Source organism: Hippocampus comes, unplaced genomic scaffold (genome assembly GCF_001891065.2).
Source record: "Hippocampus comes isolate QL1 unplaced genomic scaffold, H_comes_QL1_v1.1 scaffold293, whole genome shotgun sequence".
NCBI classification, from domain to species: domain Eukaryota; kingdom Metazoa; phylum Chordata; class Actinopteri; order Syngnathiformes; family Syngnathidae; genus Hippocampus; species Hippocampus comes.
In genome coordinates this window covers 220233-233500 of record NW_017806272.1, presented here as the reverse complement: position 1 = coordinate 233500, position 13268 = coordinate 220233, and the positions used below count along the sequence as shown (strand labels likewise).

The 13268-nt window shown below is 45.9% G+C and overlaps 1 protein-coding gene and 1 long non-coding RNA gene across 3 annotated transcripts in view; one reads left to right on the top strand and one right to left on the bottom strand.

The window, feature by feature from the left end:
- prkdc (protein kinase, DNA-activated, catalytic subunit) overlaps nt 1-13268 on the top strand; it is a 27558-nt gene extending 14290 nt beyond the window's left edge. Inside the window, 38 exon segments of the mRNA XM_019857475.1 lie at nt 38-151; nt 2248-2285; nt 2500-2631; nt 3004-3115; nt 3249-3373; nt 3469-3618; nt 3757-3930; nt 4051-4149; nt 4266-4476; nt 4572-4746; nt 4856-5056; nt 5197-5309; nt 5394-5525; nt 5606-5785; nt 5952-6160; nt 6236-6374; nt 6463-6651; nt 6785-7009; nt 7093-7201; nt 7356-7458; nt 7540-7702; nt 7789-7963; nt 8104-8297; nt 8395-8578; nt 8654-8814; nt 8911-9122; nt 9326-9413; nt 9495-9638; nt 9825-10032; nt 10179-10246; nt 10426-10646; nt 10763-10855; nt 10971-11057; nt 11146-11217; nt 11313-11514; nt 11625-11813; nt 12059-12198; nt 12301-13268. Of these exon segments, the coding sequence (XP_019713034.1) occupies nt 38-151; nt 2248-2285; nt 2500-2631; nt 3004-3115; nt 3249-3373; nt 3469-3618; nt 3757-3930; nt 4051-4149; nt 4266-4476; nt 4572-4746; nt 4856-5056; nt 5197-5309; nt 5394-5525; nt 5606-5785; nt 5952-6160; nt 6236-6374; nt 6463-6651; nt 6785-7009; nt 7093-7201; nt 7356-7458; nt 7540-7702; nt 7789-7963; nt 8104-8297; nt 8395-8578; nt 8654-8814; nt 8911-9122; nt 9326-9413; nt 9495-9638; nt 9825-10032; nt 10179-10246; nt 10426-10646; nt 10763-10855; nt 10971-11057; nt 11146-11217; nt 11313-11514; nt 11625-11813; nt 12059-12198; nt 12301-12505 (5736 nt within the window). The 3' untranslated portion in view covers nt 12506-13268.
- On the bottom strand, nt 107-10883 carry LOC109507818 (uncharacterized). Of its 2 annotated transcripts, none has more exons than XR_002166540.1 (6): nt 10793-10883; nt 10624-10655; nt 10395-10550; nt 1158-1196; nt 386-540; nt 107-199 (listed from the first exon to the last, which is right to left on the bottom strand). It is a non-coding gene; the product is annotated as an uncharacterized LOC109507818 (long non-coding RNA). The 2 variants fall into 2 exon arrangements; XR_002166539.1 differs by having other exon boundaries at nt 10730-10834.

Here is a 13268-nt window from a genome sequence, read left to right as displayed (position 1 = left end):
AAACATTGACAATCGTAAGAGTATTTTCTTACCGCAGGGGAACGTCAGGGATGAAGTGCTCGCCAATCGGCTGCTGGAGTTTCTCATGAAGCATAGCTTTCACCCAAGGAGGTCGGTGTTTCGCCATAATCTGGAGATCATCCGTACTCTGGTGGAGTGCTGGAAAGACTGTCTCTATGTGCCTCATAGGTAGGTAGTCCTTTTATTCCTGTTCCAGCACCCCCTCCAAAAAAAAAAAAACAAGAACCCACATGTTGGATTGATATTGTTCTTGCTTGAAGGGTTTTAGAATATTATGTCAGAGCTGCCACCCGTAACAATAAATGTCTTTAATGGTAATGTACTTTTCTTAATTTAAAAAAATAATAACAACTGGTGTTTTCACTTCATGTTTGATTTTAGTCTGATATATGAGCGCTTCTGCGGCACGGACCCAGAGAGTAAAGACAACTCTGTCGGACTTCAGTTGCTTGGAATCGTCCTGGCCAACAACCTCCCTGCTTACGATGCCTCCTGTGGAATTCCGTACGATAGGTAAACCTGCGTGGAATGAAAAAAAAAACGGCACGGGCATCCTCGCGCAGCCTGTTAATTCATCACCTCGGTACGAGTGATCATACTAATGCTGTTTGCTAATAAGGCATTCCGAATAAAATCAAAATCATTCACACGGAGTAAATAGATTGACATTAACGTGTCATTTATTTCCTGAAGTGTATCCCATGTCGAATTGTCTTTGAGGAAATGACTTTTTCCATTCATTTTTCTTATTAACGGGATGTAATTATAAGAAGAGATACTGAATCGATAATTTGGTCAGTTAGTTAATTGTGTGCTGCTCGAAACATCGACGGACAAGGACTCCCTGCATTGATTGCTCTTCAACCGTACCGCTTGTCACGACAGGTACATCAAGTCCCTCACCAACAACATGACCTTTGTCCGGTATAAGGACGTCTACTCAGCCGCCGCCGAGATTATCGGACTCATCCTGAAGAACACGACTGACGAGGAAAACGTACGAGATGTTCCTCGCGCCGGTTGTTAATGACTGTTCTCGTGGGAATACATTGAAGAAGTGAAATGAATATCAAATGAGACGTTCGTAATTAGAGTGAGGCGTAACCTTTCCAAATGATTTCCCCCCTCAGCATCACCTGGAGCTTCTCCATCTTGCTGCCGGTCAGATCACGAGTCTGAAGAAAAGAGAGATGAATGACAAATTCATTATTTGTGTGAACAAAGTGTCAAAGCACTTTCCTCCTTTTATGGATAGGTGAGCATTGCTTTGCGTGCACATTGGCAAAAAAAAAAACTTAAAGGTTTGCAAAGCACAGTGGCTGCACACTACTCCTCTTTTGGCTCTTGCAGGTTTGTGAGTGCCGTGTTCTACCAGCTGCCCAAGATGCACGGCATCTTAAAAATGAACTGTCTGGAGTGTGTGCTGAGTCGAGCTGAAGTCATCCCGGACATTTTTTTGCAGCTCAAGACCACAGGATTCATTCAGATGATGGGCCATCGGTAAGCGTCAACCAGTTTGTTTTTCTCCAACTCATGGAGGAGCTCCTTTTGTTGATGTATTTGAGTTCAGATAGAACAAGGTTTTAGTGCATTTTAAGTTTATCTTGACATCTCACCCAAACATGTCATGTCCTTCAGGGACGAAGCAACGCAGAGAGTGTGTCTCGAAATCATCCGCAAAATTCTTCCTCGCCTGACTCCACCTCAACTTCAGGAGATCCTTGGAGCCGTGACATCATTTGTCTCCCACCCGTCACCGGTGTGCCGAGAGAGAATGTACGACATCCTCATGTGGATCCAGGATAACTACAGGTGTGCTTGAATGCATCGATCGCAAATGATGAACAGAACAGATATTGATTGACTTCAATCCTAATTTCAATCCTTTGTTGCTCTGGCCACTCGACCGCTGCGCTGTCGTCGTCTCCTCTAGTGATGACGAGAGCATGACAGACAGCAATTCGCTGGACGTTTTGAATACAGCGAAAGAGACACTACTTCAAGGCTTGTCCGAGGAGAACCAGGGCCTTCAGTAAGCGATTAGACACTCAAGTGATACGTCCTATTACAGTACATAAAATGTAATCTGTTGAATTGTTGTTTTGGTTCTGGCAATCATAATCCCCGGTCTACGATTCTTAATTTCAGGCTGTACGTTCGTAATTTCTGGAGTCAGGAAAAGCGTCTCCCGAGTTTCGCCATAATCTGGAGATCATCCGTACTCTGGTGGAGTGCTGGAAAGACTGTCTCTATGTGCCTCATAGGTAGGTAGTCCTTTTATTCCTGTTCCAGCACCCCCTCCAAAAAAAAAAAAAACAAGAACCCACATGTTGGATTGATATTGTTCTTGCTTGAAGGGTTTTAGAATATTATGTCAGAGCTGCCACCCGTAACAATAAATGTCTTTAATGGTAATGTACTTTTCTTAATTTAAAAAAATAATAACAACTGGTGTTTTCACTTCATGTTTGATTTTAGTCTGATATATGAGCGCTTCTGCGGCACGGACCCAGAGAGTAAAGACAACTCTGTCGGACTTCAGTTGCTTGGAATCGTCCTGGCCAACAACCTCCCTGCTTACGATGCCTCCTGTGGAATTCCGTACGATAGGTAAACCTGCGTGGAATGAAAAAAAAAACGGCACGGGCGTCCTCGCGCAGCCTGTTAATTCATCACCTCGGTACGAGTGATCATACTAATGCTGTTTGCTAATAAGGCATTCCGAATAAAATCAAAATCATTCACACGGAGTAAATAGATTGACATTAACGTGTCATTTATTTCCTGAAGTGTATCCCATGTCGAATTGTCTTTGAGGAAATGACTTTTTCCATTCATTTTTCTTATTAACGGGATGTAATTATAAGAAGAGATACTGAATCGATAATTTGGTCAGTTAGTTAATTGTGTGCTGCTCGAAACATCGACGGACAAGGACTCCCTGCATTGATTGCTCTTCAACCGTACCGCTTGTCACGACAGGTACATCAAGTCCCTCACCAACAACATGACCTTTGTCCGGTATAAGGACGTCTACTCAGCCGCCGCCGAGATTATCGGACTCATCCTGAAGAACACGACTGACGAGGAAAACGTACGAGATGTTCCTCGCGCCGGTTGTTAATGACTGTTCTCGTGGGAATACATTGAAGAAGTGAAATGAATATCAAATGAGACGTTCGTAATTAGAGTGAGGCGTAACCTTTCCAAATGATTTCCCCCCTCAGCATCACCTGGAGCTTCTCCATCTTGCTGCCGGTCAGATCACAAGTCTGAAGAAAAGAGAGATGAATGACAAATTCATTATTTGTGTGAACAAAGTGTCAAAGCACTTTCCTCCTTTTATGGATAGGTGAGCATTGCTTTGCGTGCACATTGGCAAAAAAAAAAAATTAAAGGTTTGCAAAGCACAGTGGCTGCACACTACTCCTCTTTTGGCTCTTGCAGGTTTGTGAGTGCCGTGTTCTACCAGCTGCCCAAGATGCACGGCATCTTAAAAATGAACTGTCTGGAGTGTGTGCTGAGTCGAGCTGAAGTCATCCCGGACATTTTTTTGCAGCTCAAGACCACAGGATTCATTCAGATGATGGGCCATCGGTAAGCGTCAACCAGTTTGTTTTTCTCCAACTCATGGAGGAGCTCCTTTTGTTGATGTATTTGAGTTCAGATAGAACAAGGTTTTAGTGCATTTTAAGTTTATCTTGACATCTCACCCAAACATGTCATGTCCTTCAGGGACGAAGCAACGCAGAGAGTGTGTCTCGAAATCATCCGCAAAATTCTTCCTCGCCTGACTCCACCTCAACTTCAGGAGATCCTTGGAGCCGTGACATCATTTGTCTCCCACCCGTCGCCGGTGTGCCGAGAGAGAATGTACGACATCCTCATGTGGATCCAGGACAACTACAGGTGTGCTTGAATGCATCGATCGCAAATAATGAACAGAATAGATATTGATTGACTTCAATCCTAATTTCGCTCTTTGTTGCTCTGGCCACTCGACCGCCGCGCTGTCGTCGTCTCCTCTAGTGATGACGAGAGCATGACAGACAGCAATTCGCTGGACGTTTTGAATACAGCGAAAGAGACACTACTTCAAGGCTTGTCCGAGGAGAACCAGGGCCTTCAGTAAGCGATTAGACACTCAAGTGATACGTCCTATTACAGTACATAAAATGTAATCTGTTGAATTGTTGTTTTGGTTCTGGCAATCATAATCCCCGGTCTACGATTCTTAATTTCAGGCTGTACGTTCGTAATTTCTGGAGTCAGGAAAAGCGTCTCCCGAGCACAACGCTGGAGCGAATGTTGACCGTGCTTCATTCGTTGTACACCTGTCAAATCGAGAGATGTTTCTTAAGCCTGGCAACCAATCTCCTGTTGGAAATGACCAGTCAGAGTCCTGACTTCAAACGAAACATATTTGAGTACCCGCTCTCAGAGTGCACCTTCCAGGTCCTTTTCTTTTTTCTTTTTTTTTTTTTTTTTTTTTGAAACACATTTGACTGTATATGGACCGATCTCGAAACTGTTCCTCTTCCACCCAATAGGATTATTTGATTGATTCCAACTGGCGCTTCAGGAATACAGTGATGACTCCAATGTTTGTTGAAACGCAAAGCTCTCAAGGCCCCGAGACCCTGACACTTTCCCAACCAGGAGCCATGAAGGGGAAGCTTCGAGCCACTCAGACCTCACTTCAGTTTACCCAAACCCAAATAGCCGGTACCGCTAATTAATCGCATCGTTTCCATATTTTTTTTTTTAGCATGGAGATACCTCGGTAGCAACTGTGACAAGTTTAGGGGTGACAGGTCACTTATTCCTTTGACAGGTCGACACACAACATATAACTGGCTGACTGGCAGCAGCGTCGACACGGTTGCCGAGTATTCGGCGTCCGAGTCTCTGTCCTCCTTGATGGTGTTTGAGAAGAAAGCGGCGAGGCAAAGTACAGCGAGACGGCCGGTAGGGGAAAGCTTTGGACAAGGGCGCCTCACTGCATCGACAGACGAGGTGGACAGTCACGCGAAAGGTCAGTCAGCTTTGTCATGAGCTCTGAAGGATCAATATTAAAAAAATAAATACATAAATTCTGTTATCTTGAAAATGCTAACTGTGTACGGCCCGGGACGGCATTGAAAAAAAGGGATCTATTGTGTCTCTTTTCAACAGAAGAAAATGAAAAACGTCAAAAAATCCTTCAATTGAGACGCAGATTTCTCAAGGACCAGGAGGAAAGCCTCATTTTTGCACAAAAAGAGGTTCAAAGACAAAAACGACTCAAGGTAATAGACGAGCCCTCAAAATGTATCGAGTGTCGAGTCTGATCGATGTCAAATGAAACAAATTTGCTTCTCCGTCGTCTGCAGGAGCAAAAAGCTGATCAGAGGCTGCGAAAAGAAGCTCAAGTGACACTGTATCGCAACTACAGAGTGGGCGACTTTCCAGACATTCAAATCCCATACAGTAACCTGATTGCCCCCCTTCAAGCCGTTGCACAGGTGACTTGACCGCCGCTTTCCTTCCGGCATGGCGTAGCTTCTAAATACCAGAATGTCATCCATGTCGATTTTCTTCTTAGAGAGATCCAATCCTGGCCAAGCAGCTGTTCAGTTCACTCTTTAGCGGCATCCTCCACGAAATGGAAACTCAGAAACCCAGGCAGCAAGCAGTTGAAATTAAAGAGGACCTTCGATGCACCATGAACAAATTCCTGGACAAGAGTACGCTCTGCTTCCCACCGTTCATAGCATGCGTGCAGGTATGTCTCTGTCGAACCCGCAAACAAATTTTTCCGATTTTTTTTTTCTCTCTCTAGCGAGAGGATGTGACAAATTTGAGGGCTCTGACTGCTTTTGTACTGTAGCTTCCCTGTTAGTGCAATTTATGAACAATTGTTTTCATTGTAAATGATTTTACTCCACCAGGACATGTGCTACCAGCATAAAGACCTGCTGCATATTGATCCAGCGCTTATCAGCTCCACAAGCCTCGCAAGTCTCCAGCAGCCATCGGGCGTTCTGCTTTTGGAAGAAGGTCTGCTGCACATTGGCGTCCAGGACGAGCCTCCCGCCAAAAGGTCACGGGGGCGCAAAGAAATCCCCCCGGACACCCAGAAATGGGTCCACCTTGCAAGGTACTCAAGTTCAGTAGTTGACTTGAGCTTGAGTCACTTTGTAATATGATTTTTTTTCCCCCCTTCGTCCAATAGGCTTTATCGAGACTTGGAGGATTATGATGTTGTCCGCGGAATCTTTGCGGGTAAAGTCGGAACCATGCCCATCACCAGCGCTGCCCTTCGAGCCGAAGCCAGCACCGACTTTGCTGAAGCTGCTAAGCTTTACAATGAGGTATGGGAGCCCTTCTTTTTTGGCTGATGCATCAACGGCAGATGAACTGATTTTTTTTTTTTTTTGTGTGTGTTTCCATCATTGCTAGGCTCTGAACACGAAAGACTGGACTGAGGGCGAGCCCACAGAGTCTGAGAAGGACTTTTGGGAAATAGCCGCAATGGAGGCCTACGGCCATTTGACTGATTGGAAATCGCTTCAGTACTGTTCCACGTTTTACATCGATGAAAATAGCCCTGCTAACCTTGACAACATGTGGCTCGAGCCTCTCTACCAGGTAAGTCAAATGACATTTTACTTTCTCGGCTGAGTCATTCTCATTCCAGCGCGAGTGAGGCCGATTCGCCAACTGTCATGGCGAGCGTACAAACGTTGCTTATATGCTTTTAAGTCGTTTTGTTTTCTTCTAGGAAATGTACCTGCCGCACATGATTCGAAGCATGCTCAAGCTCCTGCAGTTGGGTGAGAGCGACCAAAGTCTTCTCAGCTTTATGGACCAAGCCATGAAGGTGGAGGAGCGCAAAAAGCTGCTGGAGAGCCGTTACAGCCAAGAGCTCAGCTTGCTCTACGTCCTGCAGGAGGACTACGACCGCGCTAAATACTACAGCAACTCCGCCATGCAGATGTTCATGGAGGTATGTTTTGAAAATGAAAGGAGATTGGGCCACATTTCTTTTTTTTTTTTTAATGGGTTTTTACTCCCCTCTATGCGTTGTAGAGTTACTCAAGTGTGGATACGCTGCTGACTCAAAGTCGCCTTACCATCCTGCAGTCAGTGCAGGCCTTGACGGAAATCCAGGACTTCCTGCACTTCATCAAAGGAGAAGGTGAGGAGTTGACTTCAAGAAAGGAAAAAAACCCGCATGGCTCACAGAAATAACTGATGAGACTGGGGCTGGTTTACTACACCCGGCAAAGGTTCTGGGGACAACAGGATCTGTTTTCCCGAGCTTACTGACACTCATTGTATGTATGAATTAGTGTCTGTGACTTCCCTCAAGCGGCTCATCGGTTCATGGACTGAGCGATATCCCGATGCTAAAATGGATCCGGTGAACATCTGGGACGATATAATTACATCCCGGTGAGGAACGAAGAAAAAGAGGGTTATGATCTCGTCAGAGCAGTTCAGAAAACTTTTTTTTTTTGATTGTCTTCTGCCCAGGTGTTTCTTCTTGGACAAAATCAGGGAAAAGCTTCAAAGCCATACTGACGCTGATAGCATGGAGGTGGATGGCGCGGACGGCGGCCCAGAGGACCTCAACGGTCTAGTTAACAACTGCAAGTTCAACATGAAACTGCACATGGCTGATAGCGCAAGGAAGCAGGTGACCCGACCGAAACGAATACGCAAGACTGTTGTCACATCGCGGCCTTCGTCGTAACAAAAAGAAAAATGTGTTGTCGCTTTCAGAATAACTTTTCTGTGGCCACCAATTTGATGAAGGAACTTCACAAAGATGCCAAAACAAACAGGAAATGGTTGCGGCGCTGGGTCCACAGTTTTAGCCGGTACAGCCAGAAGCGGTGCCAAGCTCAGGGTCCTTTGGAGCAACTCAATATCATGCTCAAAGCTGTCCCACTTTTGGGTGAGTTAGTGCCAAAACGTCACAAATACAAAATGAAAACACTCGCAAGGAGCATGAAGCTACAGGGCATGTCGCGAAAACTCAACGACGGTAACTGCTTGATAAATGGCCAAATTTAAAAAAAAAATGTTTTCCTGCAGAGGAGATTGAGGTTGACTGCCGGAATGCCCAACCTGAAGTGTACCGAGACCAAAAGATCCTTCAAGGAACATCTTTCCACATCATGGCCTTGGCTGTACGCAAAAGTCCTTCAGTTTTGGAAACGATTGAAGCTGACAAAGCAGAAAGAATCGTCCAACTTTCAGAGAGCGCTTGGCCGACGCAAGACCTGAAGGTCAGAGCACTTCCACCGACGACAATCGCAGGATTTGTCGACAGGACTTTGGTTTCCATATGTCCAGGTTTTTAATTGAACGATATTTTCCCTGCAGAAAGTGGAAGTGGGGCTGCAATTGCGAGCGTTGACGCTAATGTGCGATGCCACCAAAAAGGCTGATGAGGAGCTGCAAACGTATCAAGAGGAATGCGTGGAAACCGGCAGCATTGTGGACACATATATGTCTTTGGCTGATTTCTGTGACAAACTGCTGCGTCAGGAAGATCAGGGTGACACAAGTCAGTCTGCAAATTTAGCCCCCCCAACCCCCATTCTAGCGGAAATAAAAAATGTTGATCATTTATTGCTTGCAGACAGTCAATTCCCGGACCTCTTGACCCTTCCAATCTATGTTGTGAAATGCATGCTGAAAGCCCTGAAAATGAACTCGGAGGAGGCTCGTCTCAAGTTCCCTCGACTGCTGCAGCTCATCGAGTTGTATCCATCCGAGACGTTGGACCTCATGACAAATGAGGTTTGTGTCCTGGGGGGGGGGGGGCGGGGGGGGGGGGGGGGGGGGGGGGCTTTTTTTTGTTGTTGTTCCTGATCAGCATCATTCTTGCGTACGTAGATGGCATCGGTCCCTTGCTGGATGCTGATTGGTTGGATCAGTCAGATGGTGGCCCTTTTGGACAAGCCTCAAGCCGTGGCCGTGCAGAGCTGCATTGAGCAGATAGCGGAAAGCTACCCCCAAGCTCTGGTTTACGCGTTGATGATCAGTAGTGAAAGTTATCACTTTGAGGACTCCGCCACTGGCCACCGACAGCGGGAATTTGTCAACAGGTAATAGAAATAGTCATCCGTTTCTCATTGAACACTTCCTCATGAAGGTGACACAGGTGAAGCCGAAACAAGCCGAATCTGGGGACACAGTCGGATTCTCACCCATGCGGAAGTTTTTGGGGAATTTAAAATGCAAATTCCAAAGGGGTGTATCTTAAGTTGTATTCACTTTTTAATGGTGTGCGTTGCGCTTGTATCCACAGGCTAAAGAGCATGCTGGACAAGGGAGAAGCTGTGAAGAAATTTGTGGATGCGCTGCAACAGCTCACAAACCCCGATATGATTTTTAGGGTAATAGTTGCCATGTTAGCCGCGACGCAAGTTGAGCTGCCCCACGTTTGACTTATTTTCGTTGTTTTGTGGCACCTTCAGGATTGGTGGGAAAATGTGAAAAACGAACTGGAAAAAAGTGACTTCGACAAGGAGAAAATGGAGAACATGTACAACGAGATGCATTCTTCGCTCGGGGACAGCAAGAAAGAGGGTCACGGGATGTTTCGCAAGACATTTATCCAAGTTTGTACAATGATTTTGTTTTTTTTATTGTAACTCCGACGCTGACATTTATAACCTTGCAAGCAATTTGAAAGATATCAAGTCATTGGCGTCCATGGGGATTTGTAGTTCATAATTTGTACATTTGGCGACAGCAAAGAGCAGAAATATAACCAGCGGAAAACTATTGCGCTATTTCATCCACAGAAATTTGCGAAAGACGTGGAGAATTTGCTGGGAAGAAAAGGCTGCAAGCTATTTGCGAAGAGGAAAGACCAAAGCTTTGTGCGCGGCGTGGATCAGTTTGCGTCGTCCATGCGGGGCTATCAGAAGGAACCCGGGAACCTGAAGGAGTACTCGCCCTGGCTGAGTGCGTTTCAGGCAGACCCGTTCAGAAACCAGCTGGAGATCCCCGGTCAGTCAATTTTATCATCCGCCAAGACCGTTGAGCTCAGATTGTACGACGGTCTTGGAATCCGGTGGAATTCTTGCTGTTGACCGACACCGACGAGTTTCTTTTCATTGTTTTCCTCCATGCGAGGACATTATTCTGGATTCTAGGTCAGTACGATGGCAGATCCAAACCTTTGCCCGAGTATCATGCCAAGATAACCGGCTTTGATGAGAGGGTAAGTATTACGACTCGTCAACTTTTGCTCAGATTTGAAGACTTTGGGAAATATCGGAAACTGAATTAAGTCTCTCCATATATGTCAACAGTTTTGGTCCGACTGCAGCACAAATCGATTTCGACAACTTCGGCGGCGTTCAACTCACGGCTCGGCTGCGTCTCTGTTGTGTCGTGCAGGTCAAGGTGATGTCGTCCATTCGCCGTCCCAAGCGTCTGATCATCCGCGGCGACGACGAGCGCGACCACCCTTTCCTGGTCAAAGGTGGCGAAGACCTCCGACAGGACCAGCGCATCGAGCAGCTCTTTGCCGTCATGAATATTTTGTTGAGTCACGACGCCGCATGCGCTCGCAGAGGCCTGCAGCTCCGCACCTACCAAGTCATCCCCATCAACACGAGGTACAGTGTCTGAGCTCACGCATTTTTAAAAAAAAAAAAAATGATAGAGATTACATTAAAAATCGCGCGCAACGATACCGTACGAAAATGACGCCCCCGGTCTTTGATCTTTACAGAATCGGACTCATTGAATGGATGGAGAACACGTGCACTTTGAAGGAGTTCCTTGCAGCCGCTATGACAGAGGAGGAGTCCCTCAGGGCAGCCAGGTACACGTCAGCGATACGCTTCTGTTTCCATGACGACCTTTGGGGGAACAGGAACCAAAATAAGATTTTTGTATTTATTTATTTTTTGTAAGCTGTAACTGTGCTGTTTTTCCAGATGTCCTGACATCTACAATAAGTGGCTGTCCACCTTTTCTCCAAAAGCAGAAAAGTCTCCCATAAAACCCTACGCTCTAGCTTACGTGTAAGTGACCCTACGCTCGTTTTGAAACTACGAAAATGCAGTTTTAGCATCCGTCTAATATTTCGAGGCATTGTTGATTCTTTGGCAGGAAAGCAAAACGCCCTGAGACCGTCAATAACTTCTCCAAAGTGTTGCAGCAAGTGCCCGCTGATCTCCTCAAGTACGTTTCCTCTGAGAGTTGATCACTGAAGAGAAAAAAAAAATCATCAAACATCTGTTGTCTTTTTGTTTTCTTTCTTTTTCCTTCATTTTTAGGAGAGCTTTCCTAAAGATGTGCAACAGTCCCGAAGCCTATCTTTCGCTGCGTTCCCACTTCATCAGCTCTCACGCTTTACTGTGCGTCAGCCATTGGGTGCTGGGCATCGGCGACCGGCATCTCTCCAACTTCATGATCAACACGGAAACGGGAGGCATGATCGGCATCGACTTCGGTCACGCGTTTGGCTCGGCCACACAGGTAGAATGACGGCCACAATTGAGCTTTTTTCACAAGGAATTGCTCAAAGTGCGTGCGTCATTTCACTGTCTGGGTGTTGCTAACTTGAGCGTGGCGGCTCTTCCTGCCAGTTCCTCGCTGTGCCCGAGCTCATGCCTTTCCGGCTGACCAGACAGTTTGTGAACCTGATGCAACCCTTGAAGGAGTCCGGTTTGATCCAGAGTGTGATGGCGCACTCCCTCCGAGCATACAGGAACGAGCCGGACCTGCTGCTCAACACCATGGATGTGTTCGTCAAGGAGCCGTCGTTGGACTGGAAGGTCCGCCCGCACGTGTTCCTATAAAGCGGGGTTGTCCAAACTTTTTCCTTGGGGGGCCGCATACAGAAAAATAGAAGAATGAAAGGGCCACTTTAAAAATTCAACTTTTTAAAACACGCTTGGCGGGCCGCAAATGCCCCCCAGGCCAAAGTTTGGACACCACCGCTATAAAGTGTTGTTGGTCTTGTCAATGTTTTTTTTTTTTTTTTGTAATCACTGCAATCCACACGTTTTCCCTTAAACAGAACTTTGAAATCAAGCAACTGAAGAAGGGAGGTACGTGGACAGACAGCGTGGATACCAAAGAAATCAACTGGTACCCTTTGCAAAAGGTGAACTTTGCGAGACAAAAATTGGAGGGCACAAATCCCGCCACCATCATCAGGTATGCGCACCACATGACAACTTGTTAATTAGTTGCAGTGTATTGTTGAAGGGACTCCTGTTTATGCCTGCTCTCTTGGTATTCTGTTTTTCTCGTTTCCAGTGAAGAGCTCAAGCTGGGCTTTGAGGGGCTTCCACCCTTCCAGGGGATGCAGTCGGTGGCCCTGGGGACGCCGGAGCACAACGTCCGCGCGAGGGAACCGTCGGCGGGTCTCTCCGTGGAGAAGCAGGTGGAATGCCTACTCGACCAAGCCACGGACGCAAACGTGCTGGGGAGAACGTGGGCGGGCTGGGAGCCGTGGTTCTGATGACGAACGCTGCATTTAATCGCAAACCGGTTTAGCGGGTGCGCTTTCTCCCAATTGCTCACGAAAATAAATGTGCCAGCAAGCATGACTATGCTTGCCCCCCCAAATTTTAAACTACATTTTAAGGATCGACATCATGAAATGAAATAATTCACTGTCTTGCACGTCATTTGAAGGAAATTGTTTGCTGTAATTGTTGATGATAAATAAAGATGAACAACTGTTTGGAAAAATTGACCATGACGCTGACATTAGGTTGTCACTTTGCAATGTCATTTTTTTTTTGTGTGGGTGTATACTTTCTCCATCCATTGTTTGAACAGTAACACAATGTTGAGCACTTCCACCGCCAGCTCACTGTTTGCATGATGAGAAACGTGGACACGAAAAACTTAACACTTATCTGGAATTACCGGTATAATTATTGTGCTTGTGTACCTAATGTTGTGCTACATCATCTCAAGAGAACACCGGTAAGAGTACAGTACTGTTAATTCATTTAATGGGTAATACAATCAGCAATGGCGAAACAAAAGTATGTTGAAACACAACTGAAGGCTTCAGGAAAAATTCCAAAAAGGAATGAAGGTCTCAGGAAACAGGAACATTCACCTTGCTTACTATGGACATTTATTAACTGTCATGGAAATTAGGCTGCTCGGATTTCATCTTATATACAAATATGTGGCTGCGGAACCCACAAACCACAGCAAGTTTGCAAACGAAAGCAATTTCAAAATTTAAAAAAAAAAAGTTTTCCATT